The sequence below is a fragment of the Pistacia vera genome, unplaced genomic scaffold (genome assembly GCF_008641045.1).
Source record: "Pistacia vera cultivar Batoury unplaced genomic scaffold, PisVer_v2 Contig255, whole genome shotgun sequence".
Classification (NCBI taxonomy): domain Eukaryota; kingdom Viridiplantae; phylum Streptophyta; class Magnoliopsida; order Sapindales; family Anacardiaceae; genus Pistacia; species Pistacia vera.
This window is the reverse complement of record NW_022196063.1, coordinates 133,640-150,400: the sequence shown is the minus strand read 5'-3', so window position 1 is coordinate 150,400 and position 16,761 is coordinate 133,640. Positions and strand designations below refer to the sequence as shown.

General features: G+C 34.3%; 1 protein-coding gene and 1 long non-coding RNA gene across 2 annotated transcripts; both read right to left on the bottom strand.

Moving 5' to 3' along the window:
- Positions 1 to 208: 208 nt before the first annotated feature.
- Positions 209 to 5,915, bottom strand: LOC116132559 (BEL1-like homeodomain protein 4). The gene is given in 5 exon segments (XM_031418226.1): positions 209 to 932; positions 1,286 to 1,346; positions 1,438 to 1,844; positions 4,303 to 5,891; positions 5,894 to 5,915. Coding segments are annotated over 5 exon segments (2,571 nt in total). The 3' UTR covers positions 209 to 440.
- Positions 5,915 to 7,022, bottom strand: LOC116132560. Its single transcript, XR_004128430.1, has 3 exons — positions 6,972 to 7,022; positions 6,376 to 6,433; positions 5,915 to 6,042 (listed from the first exon to the last, which is right to left on the bottom strand). It is a non-coding gene; the product is annotated as an uncharacterized LOC116132560 (long non-coding RNA).
- Positions 7,023 to 16,761: the final 9,739 nt, after the last annotated feature.

Below are 16,761 nucleotides of genomic sequence, written 5' to 3'. Positions count from 1 at the left end.
GTTAGATTGAAAAGAATAAATTAATAAATAATATAAGATTCCAATATTCCAAATTCCCTTAACCAATCGCACTCTTAAAACTTAGGTTTTGTCCTAAAATTTTGTTTGAAATACTATTTTATTACTTATAGAGTCATTACTGTTTCTCTCCCTACAATGCAAGATTGCTCTTAAATTTCTTTTAAAGATGAAAAAGAGAAAAAGCAAGTACTAGTAAATGGTAGCAAATCCTTCATTCATCATTTAGCATAATAGATTTCAATATGATGTCAGGTGACTTGCTACCATGGATATTAATTAAAGGATTCTACTACTTAATTATATCCCATCAATATTTTCTTGCCAATACATGAGACGTCATGGCATAAAATGGAGGAAACAATTCTTCTCCCTCTTATTTGCTCCGCTTTCATTGAAGACAAATATAAACATTCAATCGATCAACCCACAAAATCATGAATAATATGACCCCCTAGTTGCCGCCTAAGCTCATCTTCCTGTTGATGTGAACTTTCCACGCCGTGCCTGAGACCTAGTGTTAGTGACACCGCGCCAAGTCCCCCAACCTCCATCCCACTTCTGTGGTATGGTATAAAACTCAGTAATGACCTGTCCATGCCCGTAGTAACTTGACAATCGATTCTTGATCGCTTCTCCTGGTTCCACTGCTCTGCGCTAAGCCCATCTTCATTGCCTACCAAGGTACCAATGCCCGAGAAATCCAATTGTTCATCACACATTGCACTTATCCCTACCTTGTTCATTTCTTCATCACCATTATTAGACCTGCCAGTACCATCGCTAGCAGATTGCCCATCACTTCTCTTGGGGTTTAAGCTGGTTCCAGCCAAGCCTTTTGTTTCAAGCATGTGTATTTCTTCAACCATTGGCTTCCAAACGCGTACTCTGGCATTTATAAACCAGTTTGAAACCTGCATTATTAACTGATTATTCAAACTATTATCACAAAATCAAACATTGCAACATGACCATGCTCCCATCTATACCTCACAAAATCATGTTATTGCCAAACTTAAATTCAATAGTGACAATGACATTATACATGTCTTTACATTCAACATAAAGAGACCTCTAGAATGAAGACAATAATTTCTTTGACATCAGAAGGCTTAACAAATTAATCAACATACAGTGGCGGGAAAACAGAGTAGAATTATTGCCCAACATGCTTTGCCACCAACGAAACTTTGATTAAATCACCCGAGTGTTTAGTTACGACGCTTAGAACTAATAATTCAGTAACATACTAAGGAGCTGAACCTACCTGGTTGCGAGATAGGCCAGTCTGAGTGGCTAACATGTGCTTATCTGTGTCCGTAGGGTACCTAGAAAGAAAAAAGTTGACACAGGAGAAAAAATCACACCAAACTACAAAGTTTCTACAGAGAGTGGGTGTGAGAGAGAAAAGATACTCACGGATGGAGAAAATGTTCAAACAACCAAGCTCTAAGAATCGCCACTGAACGTTCTGGGAGGCCTCTCTGGGGCCGCCAGACGTGTTGTTGGGGTTCAAGGAAGCCCATGTTGCTCCCACCCAGTTTATGTTTTTGAGAACTTTGGTCCATGTACTTTAGCCTTGATGTGTTTGTATCACCTTTACTAGTACTAGTAAAGGTAACCGAAGACAGCAAGTCCTCGCCTAAGGCTTTTGTTACATGCTTAAGCTGATTAGAGATCACCATCTTTAGGCACCGAAAGTTCTTCGAAATTGATTTGAGAGCCAAGGAAACATAAGGGGTAGCAGCACTAAGTCCGGCAACTGATTCAAAAGATGAAACCACCATTTCCATCTGCTGGTGATATAACTTGTACCTTTTGCATACCTTTCAGTTGGCACAGATAAGAAGAGTTACCAAGAAGGTTATGTAAATAAGCAAATAACCCAATGCAAAAATACACTTATGCTCTAAAGAACAAACTTTTAACAATCTCTAAAAAGAAATCATCATGGCAAAATTTACTGAGAGGAGGTTGGTGGGACAAAAGCAACACCAATAATTCTTCAATAAAGCACCAAATTTGGAAAACTAACAGTGATTTAGATAGCAAAATAAGTATTATGTCGGCAGATATACAGGCGATTCTTTCCACCCACCGATGATGGGACCTTCATCCATTTTGAGAAGACAAATTATTGGGTATTAAAATTCAAAAAAGTGAATTTGAAAGAAGTGGTGTGCACTGTTAATCAAAATCCATCATCATACACAATCATACAGAGGAAGCAACTCCTAGACATATTATTTTTATTGATAGAATACCTTTTAACTTTATGAGAAGTCCAAATTAAGGCAGTAGGGCCAACAGAACCCTGTTCAGATGTCCTGTCTTAAACTACATTTCAACTTCAAATTTAATCAATAATTTATTTCACTTTTCAAATCCATTAAATCATTGAAGTTTAGATTAATAATCATGTCACCTTCTTTGTCATGAATAATGTTCCTCTAATGATTTCTGTCATAAAATTATGCAAAACTTAATTGAATTCTCACAAATTTTTCATTGAGCTGCATAGAAATTAATTCCAGAGTGGAATTTCTTACTTGAAAGAATTCACTTCAAAGCAAGAGAACATAGCAATATATTAATATTATACACCCCAGCAGTTGAAAAATGAACTTCATCATAACGGAATGACATCACAACTGTTAAAAACTTCAATTGACATGATATCAAAACAAAGAGTTAAAAATATAAATAAGCAAATAAAGAATGCAAAGAAAGAAACATGAAAATTATTAAAGACTGCTAATTCATATTCCCATATAGGAACCTTACGAATGAAGTTACTGAGAGCAATGGAAGCAAAGGCAAAGAGTGTCAGTAGTATAGCATGAGCATGTTATTCTCTAGTCGGCATCACAATTTCACCGATACAAAAAAGTATTACCGTGTAACTCGTATACATGAGAAGATATAATCAGGTAGGAGAATTAACATCCTCAAATTAATCATAAAGCAGTTTTTAGCATTGAGAAACTGCAACAACACATCAAATTTGAAAAAATAGGAAATATACTAGAAATACCATATAGTCAAAACTCAAAACTTCACATTGGTAACAGATCTGTAATTTATTTAGAGTCATTCTCATAACGGCCATGAAATAAAATGACATGAGGAATTTTTTTCAAGAAATTCATTGTTATAGATCAGTCAGTATAATAGTATACTACCAAATTCAAATATTTAAAGTTCTTGTTTTCGAAACTTTTAACCCACCTTCTAGAGGTAAGCGGGGGTGAGAACATAATGTTGAAGGAATTGAGTCTTGGCAATATATTCATCCAGTAAGTAAAAGGTCTGACCAGCAATTGGTCTTGTCTCGCACAATAACTAATTAATAAGATCCTACTTTCCGCCCAAGGTTTTGATCAAAACAAAAAAGTTGCTGAGATAACATCTTTTATAACACATCTAATGTTAGCAATTGTCCAGTCGCATGGCCTTGTCATAGCCTACATTTAAAGTTGAACTAGGTAAGTAGTAAGCATGGATTCTTCTAAGGCCATTGAACTCTTGTGAAGAGAATCAATAAGAACTCAAAATACACTGCATGAAGCTCAAGATATCCATTTATTTTTAAAATTAAATCCTCGAGATATCTATCAACAACAGATTATATTTGTACAGTCCTTTCTATAACCATAGTCTGAACACCCCTTCCTTCTCTCTCTATATTCCTCCCTGTAAATTCTATTCTTAAAAAATTTTAAACTTTGATTGTCAATGCTGAGCCATAAGAAATCTCTCTGTGTTCACCAGAACTTATTAGAGGAATGCAGGTGAAACTGAACAGACTTCATCTTCCACCACACCTCAATTCATTGTGCTTATCAGATCAGTTTGGCAAATGTAGGTTAGGCCTGCCTAATTAATTATGAAAAGAATGGATTCGGACATGCAAACAAAACATATACCATTGAGAACAAGAAACTAACGGTACTTTCAAATTCCAAGTAGCAATTAAGTCATGCACCTTGTTGATTTGGCAATTTACTTTTTTGAAAGCTTTTGGTACAAGTTACAAACAATCAATAAATTCATGCCATCGAATATATTCAATTTAAAAAATATACATGCATGACAGATAAAGAGTGAAAATCATAGATGCATAACATGAATACACGGTATGTCACACCAAGATGTGATACATCTGCCGTATTATAGACTACATTTCTTTATTATGTTAATCAGATTATTTCCAAACAATTGCCTTTTATGTAATCACATATGCATATAGGATATTAATTGATCATAAGAGAAAATAGAACCAACCTCTTCCTGCAGAGATACGAGTCTTGCCTTCTTTTGTTGGTATTCAGGCCTGTAAGATTCACATGAACTGCTGCCAACTCCATCATCACAACTCATTTGATTCGAACTGTAAAATGTAGAGGATGGTATAACAGAGCTATTACCCTTAGCTCCAACCTCTTTATCAGTAACATCAACAGCATCAACGTCCACTGAAATTGAAGCACTGACCTGATCACCAGAGATTTTCTCAGACACATCACATGTGTTGGCAAGTTTTGAGCCAGTTAAATTACAAAATTCATCCAAGAGCTCTTGAGCTGGCTTTAAGAATCTTGAACCTTTCAAAATAGTTGCATATCCAGTGAAAGGTCCAAGAGGACCAGTACCTCGCTGAACATTGGAATTAGATGTCCCCACTAATTCCGGAAGAGATTTTCCGACACCTTTGCTAGAACTAGATGGCTTTGGTATTGAGTTAAGATAATCAAACTTGGCAACTTTAATCTCCTCAGGTTCCTTGAAAAGATCCGTCTTCGAGTGTAAACCTTGAGACTCAAATCCCTCTCCAAAATGGTCTATATGCATTTTCGATGGCGGATTTGATGAAAGTGATAGAGATAGACCCTGTGTAGTTGCTTCACTTGCAACATTGTTCAACTCTATGTCACTTCTCCTTGCAATGAAGCCACATTCGGAATTCCACGGGTGACAACCCTGTACTGGTCTATTGGTCCATGTATTGGCATTAGTATAACGAAAAGCATTTGATTGATTTCCGAAATTCGGAAGAAGCACAAGTTCATTACTGGAATCCGAACCAGTCCAAGTGGCATGGCCAGTTTCTCTAGCATCATGCTGAACAAGAGAAGCCACTGCTAATCCCTCATGAGTTCCAATTGAAGCCAAAGTAACAACATCCTGAATACTATTTTGGAATAGTGGAGTAGCATAATGCATGTCCCCACATTGTTGTTTTTCCCTATCTTGACAAGAAATTTCACTTGCTGGATTGGTTACTGTAGAGTGAAGATTTTGATACTCATTGAAACTATTAGGCTTAAAATATTTTCTGGATGCAGGAACATCACTCACTTTCACATTATTTGACAAGACTTCCCCAACAAGCATTTCATTTTGATTGATTTCCCTACCTGCCGATCCACTTGCATAATTCATCATCCAATCAGAGTTTGTCTGTGACACAAGACTTTTCCAATTGCTACTACTACAACCCTGAAAATCACCACCATCACCAATCGCTCTCGATGAAGCATTAAATTGGGATGAGATTGTGAGAGGCAAACTATGGAATAAATTACCCCAGCCGCCATATAGGCCTATTGTTGGTTGAGCTACACCTAACTCTTGCTGAATTGCATCTCTTTGGCCTGACAAAACATGGAATTTGTAGCGAAATTTATCATCCAGAGGAAACAAGAGTGGGGTCAACAGCAAATTCGCACTTCTCACATTACGAACTTGAATGAGATCTGGGTTAACTGATGACTGTTCCATGTTTTGAGCGAAGTCCTCTAGGTGCTGACCTGAAGTTGACCATTGTTGAATCCTCAACTTATCGCGCCGGCTTTGCTGTGCAACATGCGATCAGCCCTAAAGTTGCTCATATCCATCTGATAACTTAAACTCCTGGCTTTGTAATGCTCAACGAGCTCAGTAAACTGCAGGCTAATGAACAATAAGAACCAGTATATATTTTAGAGGCCATCGACTTTTGTCATGCGATTTCAAAACACTTTCCTGCAACAAAATCATCTAGACTTCTGAAACAATTTAACTTCCAACGATTATTAAACATAATACTTATGTATCTAACCATTAATAAACACACAACTCAAATTACCCTAACTTGTCCTTCGTGGATATTGAAAGAGAGTGAAAGGGAGCAGTCATATCAACGACAAAAAAGTACATAAAATAACAGAAAATTGAAATGAAACAAAACAGTGGGAGAAGGAGAAAGACATAGCTAATGGGAACGAAAATAAAAGCGTTTTTCTTTCTTTCTAAATAACAGAAGAAAGCGGAAAAAAACTTAGAGTGAAAAACTACTAGAGAGTCAGTAAGACATACCGATGATCTTCGTCGACTTCGCCACCGCTCTTGTACTACTTCACTATAGCTCCTAGATCTAAAACCAAATGAGAAAGAGAAGCAACAAATCGTTAGAGCGAGAGAGAAAAGAAACCGAACAACTCGACACCATGAAAATATACGTCCAGTTTTAAAAATACTTCACGTCAACCACTGAAACCCTAATTCTACAGCTTTTCTTTACCCTCCGCAACAAAGCTATAAAGTGAAAACTTTCACATGATCTAGCTGGTCATAGAGACTCGAGAACAAATTCCGTTTCCGCCCATAAAGGATCCACGAAATGATTTACACAAACCGGTAGTTTTATACACAAAGGGTAAAAGGCCAAAACCAGAAAACAAAGAAGAACAATACTATAATATATGTGATATTAAATTGAATATCAGTTTTACAAGTTTCATTATTCTACGAATACCCAAAAACACTATACAAAGCATAGATAACGTAAACAATATCAAGGAAAGGCTACGCTACATGAATTGAACTTCCAGTGGATCTTCATATATTCTTGAACAAAAACACACAGAAGAGCCATATTTTCACTGACAAAAAGTACAAAAAAAAAAAATCACCTGCAAAAAGTTTGTTTCTGCTTAGATCTCAATTCTGGACCGACCCTTAAGCTGTGTCAATAGAAATATGTCCGGTTATTCCGGTGAAAACCGGTGAGAAAGATAGAGTGAGGTATAGTGAAAAAAAAAAAAAAAAAAAAAAAATGAGTGGAAATAATTGCAAAAGCAATTATCAACCGTTTGCTTTAACGTCTAAGCGCGCTTAGAGTTTTTAAGCAATTCTGTGAAGTTACAGCGTTAGATTTAACGGGGAAAAGTTGCCCGCACTCGTGAATCATCAAGATTGAATTGTGTGTCCGGTGTCCCCCTCCGTAGGGTCCTTGGCTCCTTTGGACCGAAAATTTCTTTGCTTTATTTCGCTGGTGAAATATGAAAGCTACAGATGAGTCTGTTAAGTAACACCCTTCATTTATGGCATTAATTACAAAATTACCACTTTTAATGAGTTGGATTTACCGAGTTTACCTTCATTCTTTCCAGTAATTTTCACATAATTACTATAAAATTCCTCGCCCAACAAAATTTTATATTGATTTAATAATATAGTTCTATGCTAGGTATATTGAAGTATTAACATGTAAATATTATTTTATTATTTTTTAAATAATTATTATTTTCCTTATTGTTATACTCCAATAACTTTAGTACTCTTATCACTATGTCATTATCACAATTTAAACATTTTCACCATCATTGGTATCCAAAAATTCAATGCAATCATATTTCTAATTTAAATATTTGTTACATTATTAACATTGTTGTTAATATTAAATATTAAAATATTGTTTTCATGATTTATAATTATTATTGTTGCTATATAACTACGTCACTCCTACTATTAAAATGATGACTCCAATTTTACTAACAACATATAATCAGTAAAATAGTTAATATTATCATTATTATCACATTTACCTTATGCAAAACATGTTAATGGCATCAAACGCAAAACATTACGTAAAAGATTCTGCCTCCTTTTTACTCATGTACTCAAGGCACAGGTTAAAAAGAGCTTTGTCACCTTGTCTAATTATCCTCGTATTATAATTTACTGGAAAGTAATACTACTACTAGGATAGTCACGTTTACCACATGCTTGGGATCACAATTTCTTAAAAAGGAATTTAAATACATTAAAATTAACAATCAAATATTTCATTAAGACTCAAATAAACTCTCATAAAACTTAAAAAGGGTTTAGTTTAGAGAGATAGTTAAGTGTCAAGCGTTTTGTAGAAAGTAAATTTAGTTCGTAATTTTTTTAATATTTTTTAAGTATTTGTACTTTAGAGATAGTTAGTAATCTCTATTTAAGTCAATCGATGGCGAATGAGAACAATATATAGCAAATGCTAATATATAGCGAAGTAGAATTAGTTTTGGTCCTTTTGGATAAAAGAGGGAGCCTGATAGTGATTCGTTCTTTAAGCGCGAGCTAACTGATTGGACGGGGATTATTGGACAGAGTTCACTGTACGGGCTACTGGAGATTACGTCACCTGGGAGTTGTCTCTCGGAGGTCCCGTCTCTGCTCAGCTTTGAATGTCGACCGCCAGATCTTTTGCTTGGAGACATAGATCTGTCACCGATTACCGATAAAAAAGCCGGTCACTCTCTGATCTTGTACCTCTTTTCTTCCCCCCTACAAAAAAAAATTCTCACTCTTAGTTCAGTCATAGTCATTATTACAGCAGTCTCAGGAAACCTGTAAATAATTTCCACCGTTGGATTCCACTACCAATATTCATCCAACGGAGGGGACAGGTGTTGTGATTGTACCGTTTTGTTCTCCCTCTCCGTAAGAACTGAAAGACAAAAGGTTAGTATAACGTGGGTTTCACTTTGTGGTAATTAAAGATAATAATATTGCATGGGTGAGAGAAGGAGTGAATATGAGCCGTTTGATGGAAGAGTGAAGGACATGAATAATGGTGCCACCTGTGACAGTCTAATCAATAAAGAGATGAGAGTAATAGGAGGGGGTGCCATTTTTGGGACTCTGATTATTTCAGATATAGCTAGGCTGATGACCCACGTGGGCCATGGATTCTGTAAATCTGTAATCGGAGAATATCATCAGATTGACAGCATAAAAACCAACAAAAGTAAAATCATAGTTGTATGATCTCCACGTGGCACTTGTTCCATTTCAACAATCATCATCTCATAATATATGATAAAATTCCCCATTTCACCACATTAAACCCTGTTTTTAGTATTTTTTTTTTCTGAAGATTTATTTAATTTCTTCAGGTGGAGACTTAGATGGGTGTTTGTATTGCATGGATAGAGTTTATTTGTACAAAGATGAGAGAAAACCAGTAGATTTGATTGGCTATTTAATGAACTGAAATCAATTCAATTGGTACAAATCTTTTATATTCATTGTTATTTGATATCAATTTATTATACGTCTATTCGACTGTGAATTTCTTTTCTGCAGAGTTTGCAGTTAGGGTTAGCCGGTTAGGCAATTTCATATTATGAACCCTGTGACTTTCTGGGCTCGTGTAATAATTAAGTAACACACTTTTCTTTTCAAACCTCATTTATTTCTTTCAATAGAGATAACTTTTATTAATAAAACTAAAATATTAAAATATTGTTTATAAAATATTTAAATAATAAAAAGATGAAGCGGAATAATGTTGAAGAAAGCAAGCACTGCAAAAGGAACAATTGCAGGGTGAGGAAAGGGCAAAGTCGGTGATGTCATCTTAAAACGTCAGTACAGACTACAGAGAGTCTATTTGTAATAGGGCTTTTAGGCTTTTATTTGGTTTTGGATAGTTCATTAATGGAGGTCACTTCTTCTCGTTTCTTGCACTTGGTTTTTCCATTAATTTACGTAATGCCATTCCCTTTTCGTATTTTACTTAACTACCCTCTACGTCCAAGCACTCCCCACCACCGGCACTGGCCTCCATAAAAGCCAGACTGGCCTGCTATCTGTTTTCATGGAGACAAATATTTAGCATAAAATTGAAAAATCAAATAACTGTTGGTTTAATTTTTGTGTTATATTATGATAAGTCAAAGATACAAATAAAGTTTGATGATTTAATTAGCATGGCTATGATTGGAAGAAGAAAATTTGATAAATATAAAGTTAGGTTAATACATTTGATGAAGCCTTACAGGAACAGGATTTGAAGGGACAAAGCTGGAGAGCAACGTTTTGAATATATGACTTTTGGTTCTGATGATCCCAAAGTACTTCATGTTCATGACAATGATCAAAGGCTGGATTCTCGTCACTTAGGTGGCGTTTATTTCGTAAAATGCATACGGATGAGAATAGAGATGTGTATGGAGATTAGGAAGTGAATGAGAATATATGAAAGGAATAAAATATGATTAGGTTGATTTCTTTTAATAGTGATGGAATAGATTTTTTTTTTTACAACATTACCCTCAACTTTAAATCATTATACCTATACATTATCACACAATTAAATCCATTAAAATATAATTAAACAAAAATAACTCAACAATTTAAAATTGTTTACATAAAATATTTAATTATTATAAATGAAACTAAAATAATATTACTTTTTATTATTTAATAAATTAACATTTTCTTTTTTATTCAATTACAGATAAAAAAATTAAAACCGATCAATCATGATCAACATCCCCGATTAGAGACTAACATCATATTGTCTATGTCTCCATTGGCGCATAAAAATCATCAATAAGTGATCTACCAATCTAGACAGATTTTGGCTACCAAAGATGCTAGAGATAACGTCAACCGTAGGTTATAGTAAATATTGGCCTTGATGTTATTTCCTACATCCTTGGTTGTGGATCTGCTAAATCGACAAATCGTCGACCATCGATTTATCATCTGCTGGCAATGACACCAACAATGTGACGTCGGTTACCAACTAACAAAACATTGACATGTGGTTAACTAGTTGGAAAATTTTGAAGAAAAAAAAATATTTTCTTAAATGAAAAATCATATTTTATATTTTTAAATAAAAATTAATTATTTTTCTATTTGAATTAAAAATAATTTGTATTAATTCATTAGTCATTTTTATTTAATGGTTATTAAATTATCACATAATAATATTTAATTAAAGGACAAAATAGGAATATTTAGCTAAAATAGAGGCAAGAATTTCAATTTCCAGCCATTCCTTGGCCCTGGAATACCAAATAGGAATATTTAGCTAAAATAGGGGCAAGAATTTCAATTTCCAGCCATTCCTTGGCCCTGGAATACCCATTCCTCCCATATTCCCCCAAAGAATTTCAATTTCCAGCCATTCCTTGGCCCTGGAATACCCATTCCTCCCATATTCCCCCAAAATGGTGGAATATGCATTCCATTCCAAAAATTTTGTTTCAAAGTAAACAAGGGAATACCCATTCCCTTGTTTATTCCTTTGACTAATCTGCAAAGTAAAATTGTTATATCTAATCGAATCTTATTCAATTTATAAATTGTAGCTTGTTTTCATGTGTAGGTATATCTAGGGTTAAAATAGGGTGGATAATGGGATGGTGTACTTTGAAGGCAAAAGAGGTTTTATATAACTTCAAAGATTCAATCAAAACCTTATTATATAAATGGGTGATGTTCTACTCCTTCACTTGACCATTCATGTGCATGATGATGATTCTGATATGAAATGAAAGCCGTAAAACGACCGGGCCCGTTTCATTTATTGAATATTTATACATGTTTTAAGTTGTCAAATAAAGCCAAGAAGAAGAAGAAGAGAAGAAGAACCACACAACAAAATTTGAGATGGATCACATCAACAAAATCCTTTTATCAGATCATTGCAAGGGGGGTGGGGGGGGAGGGGGTCGCGTGATTATGAATTATGAAACATACCCACGTTTTGAATTTGTCATTTTGCCCTATTAAGTAAATATATGCACGCTTCAAATCAATGGACTTGTGACTCTGCAATTGCAACCCCACTTTTGGTCCTTTATGGTGATGGCAAAATTACTAGGGTTTGCAGTATTGGTGGGTCATGTGAATGTGAAACTCCATTTGTGGGCTGGGCTGGCATGCGTGAACTTCAATAGGGTGACATCAATTTAGATAAAGCTCTTTATAATGAACATTATTATGATTGCATGCAACGAAAAGTTGAACATGAAGATAGAGAACAAGAAGAAAATTATGGCCCCAAAGTGTTTAATTACAGGAAGGTAATGATCGACATGTACCAATTAGAACTTCAATTGTGGGCTTATATGCGTGCGTGAAGAGGAACAGGGAGATCAAAGATGATATTTTTGAGGTTGCCCTATTTAACATAAAGTTTGCCTTAATGATATTTTCCATCAAAAAAGTTTCATAACACCACTTTCTCACCCAAAATTAATATTATATTCTATTACTATTTAAAGCCAATTGTGGTGGCGAAAATTCTCTCTATTACCACCATTTGAACCTCTGATCTCCTCTCAACAAAATCTCTTTCATTCTAGTATATGATTTCTTATCGATTGTCGGTTATCATAAAGCTAGAATTTCTTCTTCTTAATTTATTTTCGGCTGATTCTAGCGGCCAATATTCAATCGGTCATCACCATTTGATCCATAGGCCTCCATTCTGCAAAACCTCTCATACCTTAGCTGATGGTAACTCGTCGAACACCGATTGAGGAAGTGATTGTATTTTTAGAGTTAACAGAATCTAAACTTCGGATGAGAAAGTAGTGTTTTGAAACTTTTTGATGGAAAAATGTCATTAAGGCAAACTTTGGCTGGGAAAAAGTCGTTTACTCTTTAACACAACTATGAATGTTGAATGGAGTCAATGGATCGACGTGTTAAATGAAGAAGAGATAAACTTTATGGGCAGAAATATTACAGGAAGAGTAATGATTTAGATTTGAAAATGTGACAATTAACTTAGAAAGATTAAGCGCACTAATTTTTTTTTTTTACAGATGTTAATTAAAACAACTACAGGGTGATTAATTAATACTTGATATAATGATTTGTTATTTATGCAATTAAGGTTCAACAGAGAGGAACCAAGAAATCAAGAGTAAATTAATTATTATCCTTTAAAAAAAAATCTAAACTGTATAACAGTTGCAAAGGTATGAGTACGACAATGATCTGAAAAATTAATAAAGGTTTTTTGGGTTGGGACACAGAGAGAGGTGAGAAACGTAGTAGACGCTTAGCCCGACAACTTCATCATGTTGTTGGGCTTGGGCTCTCTGAAATGCCAATAGTACTACCTCTTCGTTCTTAAGAAATTAAACAAATTCACCCATGTAGTTTTAAGTATAGATGATACGTCCGGAGGCTTCTGAAAGTGACAAATTCACCTGATTTTTTACCATTTTTGTGAAGTTTTAATGTTTGATGGTTTTGAGAAGCAGAAAGTCGAGTGAACTAACCAACCACTAGGTGGTCGAGTGATTTGATAGAGACTCTCGAGTATATTATTCAAGAGGTCTTGACTTTTCTGAGTTCGAATTCCTCCTTAATTGTTAATAAGGGTGACTACTTGAGCTCTTACTCAGTCAATAATTCCAGTCTTTTAAAGTTATAGGGGATTAGTTGAAGTAAGGATAAGCTGCCTGGACACCCAATAAAAAAAAAAAAGAAAGAAAAAGTCCAGTGAACTTGTTGCTGCCAGCTGCACTAGCTGGCCAATATAGGGTTCGCCATTAATTGGCACTGTTTGAGTGGAAGATAAACCATGAATTTTCTCATATTCAAAATGTCCGTTATATTTTAATAAAAGAAAAAAAAAAAAAGAAGAAGGTTTTTCATTTCTCATATGCAGTTCTTATGCTTGAGAAACTATGAATGTATCTTAACTGAATATATTCGGATGGAAGGGAAGTCAAGTAACCCATATGTTCGGCTGCTTTTTTCCGAGAAAAAGGCAAAAAAGAAGGAGAAAGAAAAGTTGGAATCAGTAATCCCAGTTAATCAACAACTACTCTGTATATTGTTTATGAAAGCTCACCATAGTTTTCAAGGAGTACATGATTTCTAAGAAAAACTTTTAATTAACCAAGAAAATTTTGAGAATAACTTTCATGCATCAACTCTGTAGCTTCATGGTAAGCTTAATACTTGGCAAACCATGATATGATAGTTAAGAGAAAGACTTGTATAAGACAATCTTCCCATATCGATCCATCACCTGATTGATATGGTAATCGATCCATCACCTGATTGATATGGTAATATAACATAATGACACGTAGAATTAATTTTTACAACCATTCATCATGATGATGATTATTGATAGTTACTGATTGATCATGGTGACAAGTGAATAAGACTGTTTCACTTATGACTCATGAATATAAATTAATAGATGAACAAACAAAAGGCATCTTCATTTATGCCTACCACCAATTACTCTTACTTAATCTAATTCACTTCGCTGAATATAAACCTAAACCAATTTCAATGTACATTGACGGTAGTCTAATCTAATTCAATTAGAAGGAGATAAATATTTTTGGTCAGTTAATCGATTTAGTTTGCCTATTTTCTTTGAGAGAATCATTAATATGGGTCATTTTTTTTCCATATTCATTAGGGGGCGTTTGGTTGGGGTTTATGTGAGATTACTGGGTAATGTCATCTTATATTACTTGATTACCATATTTGGTTGTTAAATAATATAAGATATCGGTAATCTTCAAATACTAATAGTGGTTACTATTGGTAATATGGGAGGTAATCTAATTACCTCTATTTTCTTAGGTATTCTGAGATTACCAGGGTTATCATTTTTTGTTACAATTTTATCTCTTATTAATAAAAATTTTGGACAATAATACTCCTACTTTAAAACAAATTTACATTAATATCCTATTTCAATTTTATCCCTGTTTAATTAAAATTTTGGACAATAATGCCCTTATATTTAAAATAATTTACAGACCACTACTGCCGCCCAACCACCACCACCACTGTCACCCAGCCACCATCGCCGGCGAGCCAACCACCATGGGCCGCCGTCGAAAAATCACCGGAGTCCCCAAAAAAGAATGAGATTCGGTGGGAGACTCCGGGAGGCTTTGATATGGCCGTTTTCAGCCATCAATATGGCCAGAAACGGCCATATCGGAGCCTCTTCGTCATGGTGACGTACTCACGGGTACTTTCGGAGATTCCCGATGGTGGTTTGCGGTGGCGGCAGAAGGTGGGGGTGATTTCGTCATAAATTAAAGTTTTATATAAGCGAGGTGTTTTAGCTAAATCTAAAATATTGGGGGTTAAAAAAATTATTTACAAATTAATAATAAAAATAATCTTATATTAATATTTAAAAGGGGATAATTTAGTAATTTAAATAACATACCCACCGATTTATTCCCCATAACCAAACATATTAATATAACATACCTACCAACTAACCAAACACATTTTTTTAAAGATTCTCAGTAATATTTCAAGGTAATCTATCTTTTTAGTAATCCAATATTTCCAGTAATCTAATATTCCTGAATCAAACGCCCCCTTAACTATTTATCTTTTATACGTTAATAAAGAAATAATCGAAAGTGACACTTGTTTATTAATTTGTGGGCTGCGAAAAGTTGGGTGACTTGAATGTTGTGGTGATCAGTTGACTCTGAAGTCTTTGTTTTAAAAAATTATTTTCAAAAAGTAAATAAATTTAATTTTGTGTTTATAAAATTCAAAAATATTTTTGATATCATATTCTTTAAACTGAAGATATGTTAAATTGAAATAAAAGAAAAATATGTGTATAAAGTTATTTTAAAATGAAAAAAAACAATTAGTTTAATGTATAATTATGATGATCACTGTTTCCTGGGATAATCGGCTTCAGAATCTTCCTTCCTAGCAGCCTATGTCTAGTGTCAAAAAAATAAAAATAAAAGGCATTTTCAAGGTCTTTCCACTGACGAATTCCTGCTATTCAAAGCAAGGGTCGGTGTAGCATACCTCATCCTGTCCTCTTGCTAAACCTCGAAACAGTAAACAGGTCAAAGACTTCCCTTCTTAGATGCATTGAGAATCGCCTCTTTATCCTATCCAGTCCTCTTACTAAACCTCAAAAGTCAAAACAGTAAAAAAGTCAAAGACTTGCCTTCTTATATGCATTGAGAATCACCTCTTTAGCCAATCCAGCCCCTTGCTAAATCTCGAAACAGTAAACGAGCCAAAGACTTGCCTTCTTAGATGCATTGAGAATTGGCTCTTTGCAATGAAGTGCAAATTGATCCATTTGTGAGGAGTTATCTATATTAATATAATATTAGCAATTAAAATAATTAATGATCGACTTGGTTTTGGACCAATAAAATGAATTATCCATGCTCCATTTAAAAATCCAATTAGTAATATATTTATAGTTATTACTTATATCATAAAGTATTCAATTTCGTTAATATATGAATGACGGTAAACTGTTAATCAATCCAATAAAAAAAGGAATGAATATGAATACTTCGAACATTTAGTAGAAGCATGACAAAAATGAAATGAAAAAAATCATTTGTCCTATTATTCTTACATGTACAAACCAAAACCGGACAGAGCATAAACCTAAAAAAATTTGAATATTCCTTATAATTTAAAACATCAAATTGAAATAACTTGAATATATAAAAATTTTAAAATATAGTTTTACATTATTTTCTTAAATTCATATTTTAAAATAAAATCTAAAGAAGGATAAAACATGAGTACATGACTAAAACACAAAGACTTTTGGAGTCAACTGATGACCGGACAAATTGCGGTCACTCACAGATTTTTGTGCAACCCACTAGGCCACACTCTGAACCAATTACGGGTCACCAA